Here is a 14,586-nt window from a genome sequence, read left to right as displayed (position 1 = left end):
ATATAGTAATTGTTGGTAACCTGTTGTATATACGTGGAATAAACCCCTCCGGGCTGTCCCGGTTATTAGAAAATAATGTAGGCTACTTCGGTGGTAGTATGGGGTTACAGAAGAAATCATATGACAGATGGACCAACGACAACGTCGCTTTTTCATACGTCAGTGGGCTAATTTGCCTAATCTTCGCAGGACTTTAGACCCCGGTGGAAACGCAGACAACCATTAGCTGAAGGAACCTTTTAGTTCCTGGTAAAGTAGTTCCTGGGACTGAAAGTTCCGGGTAATTTTGGTGGAAACGCGGCTTAAGCCACTGACTGACATGATTGTCACAATCAACAACCTGAGCCGACCAGAGGAGGATGGGTTTCCCCCTTGAGCCTGGTTCCTTCCGAGGTTTCTTCCTATATGCCACAGGGAGTTTTTCCTTGCCACTGTCGCCTTAGGCTTGCTCCTGTGGGGGTTCAGGCCAGGGTTGTCTGTAAAGCGCATTGTGACTACTGCCGTAAAATACACTATACAAATAAATTTGATTGATAGAATCCAAGGCCATACACATAGGCATAGCCTTCAACATTACAAATAGTATTTTCCCCAGGTTTAATTTTACTCTTGCTTCAGGGGAAAGGCCAAAAAAGCTTGGTACACATAGCCACTGACCCACAATGTTAGAACGGCCTCGAGCTGACTGGATGAAGGGCCCTTCCGGTAGCCGAATGGCGTTTCACATAGTAATCACTTCAGCCGGAGACTAAGTACTAACAACATGTCGGCGTATGGTTTTTTTGGGGGTTTTTGCTGCTGCCCCCTCCCGTTCTTGTCCATGCATGCTTGTATGGATGGCAATGAGTGAGGATTCATTTACACTGATGCAGGTAGTAGTATATTTCCCCCGGTTTAGTTTAAATCTCAGCGCTTGATGGGAATTACCGACAAGCTGTCGGTACACATAGCCTAATATTACATCTCACATAGTATGTTCCCCTGGTTTATTAATTAATAATTCATCTAACTATTGGCCTCAGGGGAACGTCCAACATGCTGTTGGTACACATAACTACTGATCCGCATAACGCTAGACAGCATCGAGCTGACTGGACGAAGGGCTTCTTCCAGGTGGGGTACACATAGTCATCACATCATCATTCAACATGTGCTTCGCTGCTCATACTGCTGCTGCTGCTAAGGCTCCTACGCTGCTGCCGTTACCGCTACCGCTGCTCCTGCTGCTGCTACTACTGGCACTTCCGGTAGACTTATGCAACGAGTGAGGATTCATTTACACTGATGAAGGTAGTAGTATATTTCCCCCGGTTTAGTTTAAATCTCGGCACTCGAGGGGAAATACAGACAAGCTGTCGGTACACATAGCCTAATAACATATCACACATAGTATGTTCTTCTGGTTTATTAATTAATAATACATCTAATTATCGGCCTCAGGGGAATGTCCAACATGCTGTTGGTACACATAACCACTGATCCACGTAAAAAATAGACGGCCCCAAGCCGAAGGGCTTGACTGGACGAAGGGTTTACTCCAGGTGGTCGTACACATAGTCATCACATCAGCCGGAGACACTTATTAATAGCATGTTGCCATATGGTTGTTTTGGGGTTTGGCTGCTGGCCTCCCGGCCTTATCCACGCGGGCTGCGTGGTTGGCGGGAGAGCTCCAGAACAGAGTCATAGCGCCAAACATAACTGTATTGCCTTTATTGTCAATAAAGATCTATTTTGATGACAGTGGTCCTGACAGAAATGGAGCATCGCGTAGTTCTGGCAGGCCACGAGAGTCAAGCGCTCCGGCTGAATCAGCTGAGTGATGTTCGCCTATCACAGTACATTCACTAACAGGGCAGTCTACTTAAACAGCCTCCCTCTACTCATTCGGCTGCTCCTCCTGCATGCAAGCTGCTGCACGTTGCTTTGTAAACCCCCTCCACCACCCCAACTCCATCCCTATATGTCAAGAATTTGCATTTCTCCATTCCCATGTGTTAAGAATTTGTATTGCTCCATCCGTATGTGTTAAGAACTTGCTTTGCTGCTGGATCTGTTCTGTGTGTAACCCTCTAGGGGGGTTTGGCTGCTGACCTCCCGGCCTTATCCACGCGGGCTGCATGGTTGGCGGAAGAGCTCCAGAACAGAGCCATACCGCCAAACATAACTGTATTGCCTTTATTGTCAATAAAGATCTACTTTGATGACAGTGGTCCTGACAGAAATGGAGCATCGCATAGTTCTGGCAGGCCATGAGAGTCAAGCGCTCTGGCTGAATCAGCTGATGGCTCAGCTGAGTGATGTTCGCCTATCACAGTACATTCACTAACAGGGCGGTCTACTTAAATAGCCTCCCTCTACTCATTCGGCTGCTCCTCCTGCATGCAAGCTGCTGCACGTTGCTTTGTAAACCCCCTCCACCACCCCAGCTCCATCCCTATGTGTCAAGAATTTGCATTTCTCCATTCCCATGTGTTAAGAATTTGTATTGCTCCATCCGTATGTGTTAAGAACTTGCTTTGCTGCTGGATCTGTTCTGTGTGTACCCCTCTAGGGGAGTTTGGCTGCTGGCCTCCCTGCCTTATCCACGCGGGCTGCGTGGTTGGCGGGAGAGCTCCAGAACAGAGCCATACCGCCAAACATAACTGTATTGCCTTTATTGTCAATAAAGATCTACTTTGATGACAGTGGTCCTGACAGAATTATTAGTTAGCAATATAATTGTAAGAAAATGATAGTTTAAGATATGAAAAGATCTGCTTGAGGGCGAGACAGGATTCGATTATCCGACCTTGTGCTTCGCAGTCAATTGCATTGGCAGTGCGCCATCCTTATGTAGCTGCCTAAAAGCATGAATTATTTTGGTGAAATATGTTGGTGGTTTTAAAGAAGAAGACAGGTCAGTAAGCATAGCTGAGCTGTTGTGTCTATATGGCCAGGCGATATTGTAGGCGGTTAACTGAACATGTAGATGGTATGTCATAATGCAGTCTATACATTCGGTGAACCACAGGTAGATGTGGTGCAAAAGCAATAGCTGAGAAATAATAGACAATTATTAGTGAGCAAATAAGCCTGAATAAGAAATGTGCTCCAGGTGGGATTTGAACATGTGACTCAACAATCCATAGACCATGACGTTACCACTGAGCTATGAACTGGCTAAGTATACAGACTGGCAATTTTCTTGGGTAAAAAGATATGTCCATTTTGCGTTTGTATGTGACATTTTGATTGGCTGGTTTTGGTGAAGGATTGGCTGGTGTATGTAAAATGACCAATGGGGAGACATATTCTTTGTGGGCTAGGAGCATTTCTGGCAGGAAAAAGAAGAAGAAGGAGAAAACGCAAAGTCCCCTTAGTTTGGGGCTTTATTGTGTGGACATGTGAAGTTGTTTATGAAATCTATCTGTTGAAACGGGGTCAGAATGTACAGAAATTAATGTTTTTAAGGGCTGAGCGTCTGTGGCCTTTGCGGTTATTTCTGTGGGGAACCCTGCAAAGTTCCAAACTCTCGGTGCTGTAAAGGTATGCGGCATACCCCACCAAGGCGTAACTTGGCTGGATGGCATACCTGCCATTCCAATTAGTTGTTCTATTGCAAACGGTCCTGAAGATAGCTAACAAGCGGGCCCACACAATTACAGCATTGTTGCAGAATTACCAGTTGGTTGGTTGTAGCCAGCCAGCTAAATAATATCACAGACTGGAGGGTAACTGATACGTGAGTTGAATACAAGTTAACGGTATTTTTTTTTTCTTGCAGTTAGTTAAACTCAGACTGGACATTATTGTCTGGTGGGGACCACATCTGTACAAATGACCTAATTAGAAAACCAGGGTTAGTTGGCCTAGTGTCATATCTATGTTACCTTAGCTAACATTAACTAGCTCTCCTACTAGTGAAATGGGATGTTGCTAGCTAAACATAAGCTTTTCGATGCAGCCTCTGATTAGCTCTGTTTTGAATTATTCTGGTTTACTGGATCGTTAGTATTCATGTTCTGCAAATACAACGTGATAGGCTCCACAAAATTACTAATTTTATCCCGAAGTGAAATATCCTTTTAAGAGAACTGCATTTGTATTGGTTTACACAGAGACAGATTGGATAATATTCATAGAGAACAAAATTTGTTCTCAAAAAATCTGACCTAGTGTCATCTGTAGACTAAGTAGTTTTTTTTTTTCTGCAGTCTACAAAATAAATTGAAATTCAAAAAATAAATCACTGTTGCTCACTGTTAAGACAGTTCCAAAGATTATTGTTTTTTACACTCATAAGTAGTCATCCTTCAACAAAAGTATATTTTGTGTAGAGTTCCTGCAAGTTAAAATGACTAAAGGTATTGGAACAAATACTCTACAGTAAATAAACGGTGTTGTGCAAGTCTGTGTATGTTGCAAATCCTGTTCTAGCAGTAACTGCATCAAGCCTCCATTCCAGTTCAGTTGAGTTCACTTGATTTAGAAGTCTCCTGTACGCTTACAAAGCCTCTAGTAAAAGTACAAGGTTCAACTTCAACTTTATTATTGTCCTGAAGGAAATTTGGTTGCAGCCAGGCATTAGATCACAATATAATAATATATATATACTGTACATATAAAATATAAAAGTGCTAGTGAGGTGTAAAGTGCTGTGGCAGTAAGGTGTACACTACTGGTCAGAAGTTTTAGATAACCTCCATTTTTCCAGTTTTTATAGAAATTTACGCAGTTGTCTCAATGTACTCTGAAATTAAAGCATAGAACAAATAAACAATTTGAGAAAAAAAGAAATCATGGAATCGTTCTGTTTAACACAATTTATTCAAATTTTTTGACTCATTAAAGTAGCCACCTTTTGCTGATATAACAGCTGAACACACTCGTGGCTGTTATGAACCGGTCTCGGACTGGACCCAAATGCAGGACTCGGAGGCAGCAGTAGATGGAATACAAAAAGGGGTTTATTTGAGTACAGACAGAGACGGTAGGAACCCAGGCAGGCTTGGAGCAGGGAGCTGTGAGGTTTTGTGGGGAGATCCGGAATCCGGCTTGGCGCTGAACGGACTACCTCCGGTGTCGGTGGTGGAGCTGGGCTGGAGACTGGGAGGCCGGCGAAGGACGGGCTGGATCGGGAGGTTGGAGCTGGGGAGGTAACTGGGGAGAACAGGGGAACACGGAACAAGACGCGACGCAGACAACACGTAGGCACGACAGACAGGGGAACACTGAACAAGGTACATGAACAAACAATCTGTGGCCAAGGAAACAGTGCGAGGTGAGGAAACCGAGGAAGGTGCAGAGAAAACGGGGTATAGAAAATAATGCTAGGCTAGGTTTTAAACGCGATTGCAAGGTGTGACGCTGGGCAACAAATCAACGATCTGGCAAAGACAGAAACAAAAAGTGTGGCTTTATAGTCTGGTGCTGATTGGAATTAATCAGGGAGGGTGTGAGGAATGCGACCTGAACGAGTGTGAAAATTGCTGAGGGCTGGAAGTGATTAGGGAGTGCATTGGGAAAGATCACGCCCACCCTGTGGGGAAAAGCAAAGACATGGTGAGGAACAAAGCACACGGAACAGAAATAACCGGAACACAAGGGAAACCATATGACAACCGAAACACGGGGGCATGACAGTGGCATTCGTTCTGCAATGGAAATCAAATAGATCTTCCCAACACTGTTGCAGAAGTTCCCAAAAATGTGTTGCACTTGTAGGTTGCTTTGCTTTCACCCTTCTGTCCAGTTCAACCCAAACCAGCTTGATGAGGTTTAAGTCTGAAGACTGTGCTGACTATTCCATTATTTGAAGCCTACCATCTTGGTCTTTTCCTCTAAGGTAGATGTGACATAGCCTGGAGGTATGTTCTGAGTCATTATCTTGCTGTAGGATGAACACCGGACCAACCTGGCATTGACTGGAGGGTATTGCATGGCACTGGAAAATGCTGTAGCCCATTTGGTTCAGGGTGCTAGTCACTCTGTGCAAGTCACCAACTCTGGATCCAGGAAAAGAGCCCAAAACCATCACGCTTCCTCCTCCATTTTTGACAGTTGGTGTCACACTTCTGAGGAACCATCCTTTCACCTACTCGACAGCATACAAAAACCCTGCGTGATGAAACAAAGATTTCAAATTTTCAGATTCATTGGTCCATAAGACCTTCTTTCAGTCTTCAGTAGTCCACTGCCGGTGCTTCATGGCCCAGGCAAGCCTCTTTTTCTTATTTACCCATTTTAGCAATGGTTTTCGTACTGCCACTCGACTTGTCAAACCTGCAGCTTGATGTCTTCTCTTCACAGTTGAAACTGAGTCTTGCTTACTTTGACCACTGTTAAGCTGTGCTTGAAGCTGTTGTCCTGTGAGCCGCCTATCACACAAGCTGTTGACTCTCAGAAACTTGTCTTCTGATTCTGTTGTGGCTTTGGGTCCGCCGGACTTCTTCCTGTCAGAGTTTCCTCCAGTTTCCAAGTGCCTTTTTTATCGCCATTATGATAGCAATATACTACTTCTTGCAGTGGAATATTGTCCAAATAATGCTTTGGAGGGTGTTGTAATACAGTCTGATCCAACACTGATTTTATGCAGCAAGACGATTTGTAAGTAATCAATAAAAGTTGGGACACCTGTAGGAATTGTTTGCATCAACTTTCAAGGCTTAATTTACTTCCATTACTGCAGAAAAGCTGTACGTTGTTAACCCATTACTTGTTCCCTGAAAAAGGCCTTTTTTATAACTATTTATATTATAAATATTTTTATAATATTTACATTATTTTTCAGTTTTTGGTAACCTAAACTTTAAAAAAAAAAAAAAAACCTCTGGCAGTTTACCACTTACCTTTGTACCATTTCAGGTCATTCACAGGACTTAAACTGCTTAAACTTCAATAAAACTGGAAAAAACGGAGGTGTTCTAAAACTTTTGACCAGTAGTGTACATGTCTACATATTACATTAAAAGATGAAGCCTTTACAGTGGCAACAAGATTAAAGGTGTGTGCGCACACCTACGTTTTACATTAAGAGATTTAGCCTTTCAATGGCAATGGGAATGAAAGAGACTCTGGTGCGCTGTGTCTTTGTTTTGAGCATCTTATAACGTTGGCCCAAAGGAAGAAACTCAAACTGATTATGAAGAGAGTGATCGAGAATATTAGTAATCAATAGCTTACAGTAGACGTCCTGAAGCTGGGCTTCCTTCACCCCGATAACTTTGTTCTCCACCTTGACCAGCTTTGCCTGACTGCTTTTATTTGCCACAGTAAGGCCACCAAATCAAGCCACTATACAATACTTAAGAACACTTTCAATAGAACACTGATAAAACAAAGTCATTAGGACATTGCACACTCTGAAAGAATTCATCTTTCTCAGAAAGAATAAGCGCTGCTGGACCTTTTTACATACAGCATATTGGGCTCAAAACAGCCAATTGTCAATGACAGCGCCCAAGTATTTGCACTCAGAAACAATATCAATGTCCATTTTCTGGATAGTAGTGTAAGTAATAATACTGGACTGTGTCCTTCTAAAATCAATGACATTACATTACATTACAGGCATTTAGCAGACGCTCTTATCCAGAGCGACGTACAACAAGTGCATATTTATCTCCAGATAAAACTCTTTACACCAAGACAAAAAATCATCTACCATCAGTCCATGCTCAAACTCACTGTCACTGTTAGTTACGAAATCCACTATCCAACCAATGAAATTAAGGTTTATATTAAAATTAGAGAGCAGTTTCTCAGCGAGTACATATGGCTGGACAGTGTTAAATGCAGAAGAAAAGTCAATAAATAAGAGCCTTGCATGAGATGTGGGGGCCTCCAGGTGTTGAAATAGAAAATGTAAGAAAGTGAGGGTGGCATCCTCGACACCTCTACAAGTCCTATAAGTAACTCAGGCTTAATCAGTTTCTGTATGTCAACTTAGCTGTGCAGCACACTGCACTCAAGAGTAATCTGAGACATGTGGAATACATGGTTGCAAAGAATTGAATTAAACTTAAAACCCCAGACTCCTCACCAGATTGGTCCCCCCCATTGTATGACTCACTATTTTGCCCTTGGATTACATCATCCTTCAGCAGTGATTGCATAGACAGAGGGGGCAATCACATAATCACTTAGCAGTGATTGAAAAGATTGATATTACTCAGCAGTGTCAAAGGACAGAGATGTCTCACTGGCTTTGAGGAGGATCTCTGTGGCCTGCTGCTGGACTCTGTCCCGGGATGCTTCCAGTTCACAGTCAGTCTCCTGCAGCCGAATTGCAGTAATCTCTCTATCCTGCACTGCCTCATCCAGCTGCCTGTGCAGGTCCTGAAATAGAAAGCCATTAGGGTCAAAACCAACATCATTAATTTAAACTCCTTAACGCTATCCACTGTAGCCCTCTAGTGATGGGACGTCCCAATATTTTATAGCAGCGCTACTCAACTCCGGGTTCTTTTGGCAGGTCTCTAGTATTTGCTCCAACCATGCACTACGCCACCTGATTTCACTAATTATCATACCACCTTGGTTCAGGAAGCAGTGGCGGCTGCTGAGCTGAAAATAGACAAGGCAGAAAACTTCCCTTCCATTGCAGCCCGCAGGACCTGGAGTTGAGTAGCGATGATATTTCACTGTATTGTGCCAAAGTAAATACAGTGAACATCTAATGGGCAATGCAAACAATGGGCCTCATTTCAAATGCAAGCCTAACGAATCTGATCGCAAATTGTTTGTAAATGCAGTTACACAAATGTGGGATTTATCAAAGTTTTCGTATTTCACTTTGTTTGTAGGATCAAAACAGTTTTCACGAGTGTTCTAAACAGTTCGTATTGTGTGCGCAAATGAAAAAAAAAAAACCTGGTTGTAAAGCTTGTTTTGTGTGCTGGTGCTTTTATTATTTCATTCATACAAATTTTATTTAGATTTTCAAAAGTAGCTAAATTATTTGAGTGAACTATTATAATGAATATGATTCAACATTAAAACAGGTGATACTTCATTTGTGTAATCCTGATTAATCCAAATAATGCTCAGCTGCAGATGAGCATTATTTGAGTATAAAATTACATAAAACACGTAAACTAAGCATATAAATAGCGTGCAGAAGTCATAGCTTAGGCCTTCATTACTATGGCTGACCTCACATTATTAGGTGGTCTGGCGCATGGCGCACTTCAGAGAGAGAGTATCTTCAAAGACTAGGCCAGTTTGTTTGCAGAGGATGATGAATGGCTGATGAGTCTGTGCAAGGACAGGGAAAAAATATTGCTGTCACACTCTGGTGGATTCCACACAGCGTCATCTGTCCTATAATTTGGCCAATGCATTCATCCAGGGTAGACAACTCGGCCAAACTCTGACCTCCACCTGTGGCTGATGTGCTAGGATTTTCTTCTTTGCCTCCAGTTTCAGGTCAAACCATTTTTGTTGTACCTGTTGCATAGTACACAGAACTCCAGGCACAGACTTCACAACAACAGCTATATCTTGCCAGGCTTTAGTCCTCCCCAGCCCTGACACTCCACTGCTTACACTACTGAATAAAATATATTTTTTGGGTTGTACTTCTATTTACAGCACTTTTTCTTTTGTCTCTTCTCAGCCATCTCTTTATATAGTATGCAAAGGAATTCCAAACTCTCTAAGATTATGCTAATCACAAGTTGTGAATGTGCTTTTCATTTACAGTTGTTTAGTATTCATCAACTTACACATGCAGATACAAAAAAAAGCTGGTTCTACACATGTTTGATAAATCCAGTGGAATTTGTTAGCTTGTTTCTGATTACGCACAGACTCACAGTCTTACAAAAACATTGGTAAATGAGGCCCACTGTATGCACATACTACTCCAAAGAATAAATATGTGGAGAAATGCAACCTTGGAATGCCACCTTTCAATTATCTGAATGTCTCTGGCATTATGTGAATTGCCACATAGAATTAAACTGTGTTTGCATTCATAACGTGGAACTAATTGAATCATGTCTCATCGATCAACCATGGTTTATAAGCATGAATGTGAGCAGCTCTTTACCCGGATGATGCTCTCAGCAGTGTTCAGTGAGGTCTGCTGTCTGTTGGATTTCTCCCAGTTCTCCCGGGCCTCCTCCTGCACCCTTTGCAGTTCTGCCCGCATTTTTCCCAGTGCCCGCTGGAGTCCCGCCTCTTGCACCTGGAACTCCTTCCGGAGCTCTGCCTCTGTCTTCTTCCAGGCCAGCAGGCTTTCGGCAGTCAACCGCTGAGTGCGCTTGGCAGCCTCCAGCTCATGCTCGTAGAAGGCCCGGGCCTCACACAGCCGGGCCTCATACTCCTCTGCCAGCCGCTGCCGGTCTTGCCGGAGGCCCTCCATCAGTTCCACCAAGGACTCTGCCTCAGCCCGGTGGAGTAGGCTGGGCTCCTCAGGCTCCTCGGCATGGGCATGGAGAAGCTCCTCTAAGGTGCAGCACTTGTCACACTCCAGACGGGACCGGGTCTGCTTGAAGACATGGAGGCTTTCCTCAAAGTCCCGGCACATCTCCTCGGCCTCGCCAGAGGCAGCGATGATATGCTGGGTGTGCTGCACCTCAGTGCATAACTGGGAGCCCTCCACGTGCTGCCGGTAGGCCTCAAACTCAGCCAGCGCCTGCCGCTTGGCCCGCTCGTGGAGCTCAGCAGACTCCTCCAGCGACTGGAGCCTTCGCCTCAGGTCAGTCTCCTCATCGATGCGAATCTGGTATTCCAGGATCTTCTCCTGGGTTTCTGACAGGATCTGCTGCACCTCCTCATCATGTGCCTCCTTGAGGGCCTGGAGGTCCGCTTCCTGCTCGTCGTTCTTGGTATTGAGTGCATAGATCACCTGGGTTGGTAAACGTTAAGGGGGGTTATGGAAGGAACTGTTGGAAAACCATAAACACAGGGTGGATCGTTGCACAATGGCAGTGTCACACTAATTTTCAAAGAGTCTACTTTCCAACTCAATTCCATTCAGAAATTCATAGTTCCCATTCAAAACCAATTGATTAAATATTCTTCTAATTCAATTGTTTCATGAACAATTTCCCACCTGAATGGGACAATTTAAAATGCAGCTGTCCCATTTATTTAAATTTGTATTAAAATTCACCCAAACCCTGCACATTGATGCTGGTTCAGCAGTGACCCCCTTCCTCTTAGTGTAAACTGAGCGAAGAAAGACACTATGCAATAACACTCACTATTTTGGGACATGTTGAATCTAGTCCTGAGTCTCTATGTTAAGAAACCAGTCTGTCTTTAAGAAATTAACTACTTTTAACAAAAACGTTACCAACCTATAGTGCAGAAATAGGCTAGTTGTTGTTTGGTCTTAGCTCTTTTATTCAGTTTAAGTAATTTGTAGAGGAAGTCGTTTCCTCAGCTGTATCAGGAGTTGCTAATTGAAAGGTACATCCAAACCTGTATGATTGTAATTGACCCTTTGTCATGAGGAATTTTTAAAAAAGACTGATGTGGCTGAAACACATTGGCGTTAGACTGGTTTTTTTTTTTAAATTCCTCATGCCAATTGAATAAAGGCTTTTTAAAACTCATTCCTTCCTCCAACGAGAGTGCCTTGAACTGTACTGAAGTAAGTACAGTTTTATACTTTTTGCACTGAGGCACCCTTCTTTGCTCCCTTTGAGTTATCTCTGCCCTTGGGTTCAGTGAGCACCTTGTTGGTTGTTCCTGATCTCTGGAGCTTGTAGATATTTCTATATTTGAGCACCCAGTGATTATTCTGTTTTTCTCCTTAGTTACTGTTGGTAATTCCATCAACTTTCGCTCTAGAAAGCAAGTTTCCTTAGAAATAAACGTGATCAAATTGAACACAGACTACTCCCTTGTAAGTGACTCTCTGGTACGTTACAGTGCACTGCATTTATACAGTGCCTTCGGAAAGTATTCAGACCCCTTCACTTTTTCAACATTTTGTTACGTTACAGCCTTATTCTAAAATTGATTAAATTCACTTTCATCATCAATCTACACACAATACCCCATAATGACAAAGCCAAAACAGGTTTTTAGACATTTTTGCAAATTTATTAAAAATATAAAACTGAAACATTACATTTACATGACCCTTTGCAAAAACTGAGCTCAGGTGCCTGTTTCCATTGATCATACTAGAGATGTTTGCAACTACAACTTGATTGGAGTCCACCTGTGGTAAATTCAATTGATTGAACATGATTTGGAAAGGAAGACACCTGTCTATATAAGGTCCCACATTTGACCGTGCATGTCAGAGCAAAAACCAAGCCATGAAGTGGAAGGAATTGTCCATAGACCTGCGAGACAGGATTGTGTCGAGGTACAGATCTGGGGAAGGGTACAAAAAAAATTCTGCAGCATTGAAGGTCTTGAAGAACACAGTGGCCTCCATCATTCTTAATTAGAAGAAGTTTGGAACCACCAGGACTCTTCCTAGAGTTGGCCGCATGGCCAAACTGGGCAATCAGGGGAGAAGGGCCTTGATCAGGGAGGTGACCAAGAACCCGAAGGCCACTCTGACAGAGCTCCAGAGTTCCTCTGTGGAGATGGGAGGATCTTCCAGAAGGACAACCATCTCTGCAGCACTCCACCAATCAGGCCTTTATGGTAGAGTGGCCAGATGGAAGCCACCCCTCAGTAAAAGTTACATAACAGTCCGCTCGGAGTTTGCCAAAAGGCACCTAAAGGACTCTCAGACCATGAGAAACAAGATTCTCTCGTCTGATGAAACCAAGACTGAACTATATGGCCACAATGCTAAGCGTCACATTTGGAGGAAAGCAGGCACCACTAATCACCTGGCCAATACCAATCCTACAGTGCATGGTGGTGGCAGCATCATGCTGTGGAGATGTTTTTCAGCAGCAGGAACTGGGAGACTAGTCAGGATCAAGGGAAAGATGAATGGAGCAAAGTACAAACAGATCCTTGATGAAAACCTGCACCAGAGCGCTCAGGACCACAGACCGGGGCAAAGGTTCACCTTCCAAAGGCAACAACCCTAAGCACACAGCCAAGAAAACACAGGAGTGGCTTTGGTACAAGCCTGTGAATGTCCTTGAGTGGCTCAGGCATAGCCCAGACTTGAAACCGATCAAACATCTTGGGAGAGACCTGAAAATAGATGTGCAGCAATGCTACCCATCCAACCTGACAGAGCTTGAGAGGATCTGCAGAGAATGGGAGAAATACCCCAAATACAGGTGTGCCAAGCTTGTAGCGTCATGCTTAAGATGACTTGAGGCTGTAATCGTTGCCAAAGGTGCCTCAACAAAGCACTGAGTAAAGGGTATGAATACTTATGTAAATGTGATATTTCAGTTTTTTATTTCAAGTTTGCAAAAATTTCTAAACCTGTTTTCTCTTTCATTATGGTGTATTGTGTATAGATTCATGAGAATAAAAATGAATATAATCCATTTTATAATAGGGCTGTAACGTAGCAAAATGTGGAAAAAATGAAGGGGTCTGAATACTTTTCTGAAGGCACCGTATGTCATGTCACGGTAATCTTGAAAAAAAAACTGCTGCAGAAAACTGCAGGTGAAAATAGCTACAGACTGAGAAGAAAGGAATTTAACAATATTCATAAAACAACAAACAGCCAAAGCTACCATGTAAAAATAGATTATTAAGCTAAACATGTTAATTCATGTGAATTTAATTACTTTTTTCCCCATAGTACTGTACAGTACTCAAGCAGTCCTTGTCATTAGAGTACTCAAGTCATCGAGTACTCATGCCCAAAGTGTCAGAACCTGCCCCCCTCCCCTCCCCACCTTAGATAATATAGCTTCATGTTCTATTATCAGTGAGTTTGTTAGGCTGCGATCACAGTGGATGCACTTTAAAAGCTGCCTTTTCTGTAATTATGTTCAATGCATGGAGCTAATAATCATCCTATTTTGATGCGCTCTTTTCTCTGTCGTCCAATTTCATGAAAATAGAGGCAGGCATTGATTCTGCCATTAGCTTCCACTGTAAATGAAGAAGATGAAAGAGAAGTTAGTCATTAGTTTCAGCCCACTCAAAGTTCTATGATTTCACAAATCATGACTACCATGACAAAAATAAGCGGTCCAAGGTACGGCAACAAATTTGTGCCATGATGAACATGGATAGCAAGTTATTTTTGAGCTAATGCCATTAAATATGTGACTGAAAGGAGCAGAGTGCAGTTGCCTCGCAACAGCAAAAAAAGATACTTCATGGGCCTTTTTCAGACTGGTAGTGCATCTCCTGTGTTCAAGCCTACAAAGTGTGTCCACTGTAATTTGTAGTTATTACACATTGTGCAATACTGAATTCGGATTGAAAAAATATGAAAAACAATTAAACAAACATTTGTGCTAAATAATGGCACTTTCATTTGCTATCGCGAGTTAAAACTAGAGCCCGACCGATGCCAGATTTTTGGGTCCGATGCTGATCCCGATTTTGGAGAGTCCTAGCCCACCGATTACCGATGTTTTGACCGATATTTTGTCAAAAAGTGCAACATTTTGAAAAACTTATATTTTATTTAAGTTTCTATATTTAAGAACATTTAACTTATAAGCAAACAAATAAAAATAAACACATAAAGAACTTTTTAGA

At 42.8% G+C, this 14,586-nt stretch overlaps 1 protein-coding gene across 6 annotated transcripts in view; it reads right to left on the bottom strand.

The window, feature by feature from the left end:
- LOC118229507 (protein FAM184A-like) overlaps nt 1-14,586 on the bottom strand; it is a 142,389-nt gene that overhangs the window by 123,232 nt on the left and 4,571 nt on the right. For all 6 annotated transcript variants that reach the window (XM_035421500.1, XM_035421539.1, XM_035421518.1 and 3 more), the window contains exons 2-3: nt 10,034-10,834; nt 8,184-8,319 (exon numbers count right to left, since the gene is read on the bottom strand). In XM_035421500.1, the coding sequence (XP_035277391.1) occupies nt 8,184-8,319; nt 10,034-10,834 (937 nt within the window). The remainder of the gene's footprint in view (nt 1-8,183; nt 8,320-10,033; nt 10,835-14,586) is intronic.

This window comes from Anguilla anguilla, chromosome 1 (genome assembly GCF_013347855.1).
Source record: "Anguilla anguilla isolate fAngAng1 chromosome 1, fAngAng1.pri, whole genome shotgun sequence".
Taxonomy (NCBI): domain Eukaryota; kingdom Metazoa; phylum Chordata; class Actinopteri; order Anguilliformes; family Anguillidae; genus Anguilla; species Anguilla anguilla.
This window is presented reverse-complemented; position numbering and strand designations above follow the sequence as displayed.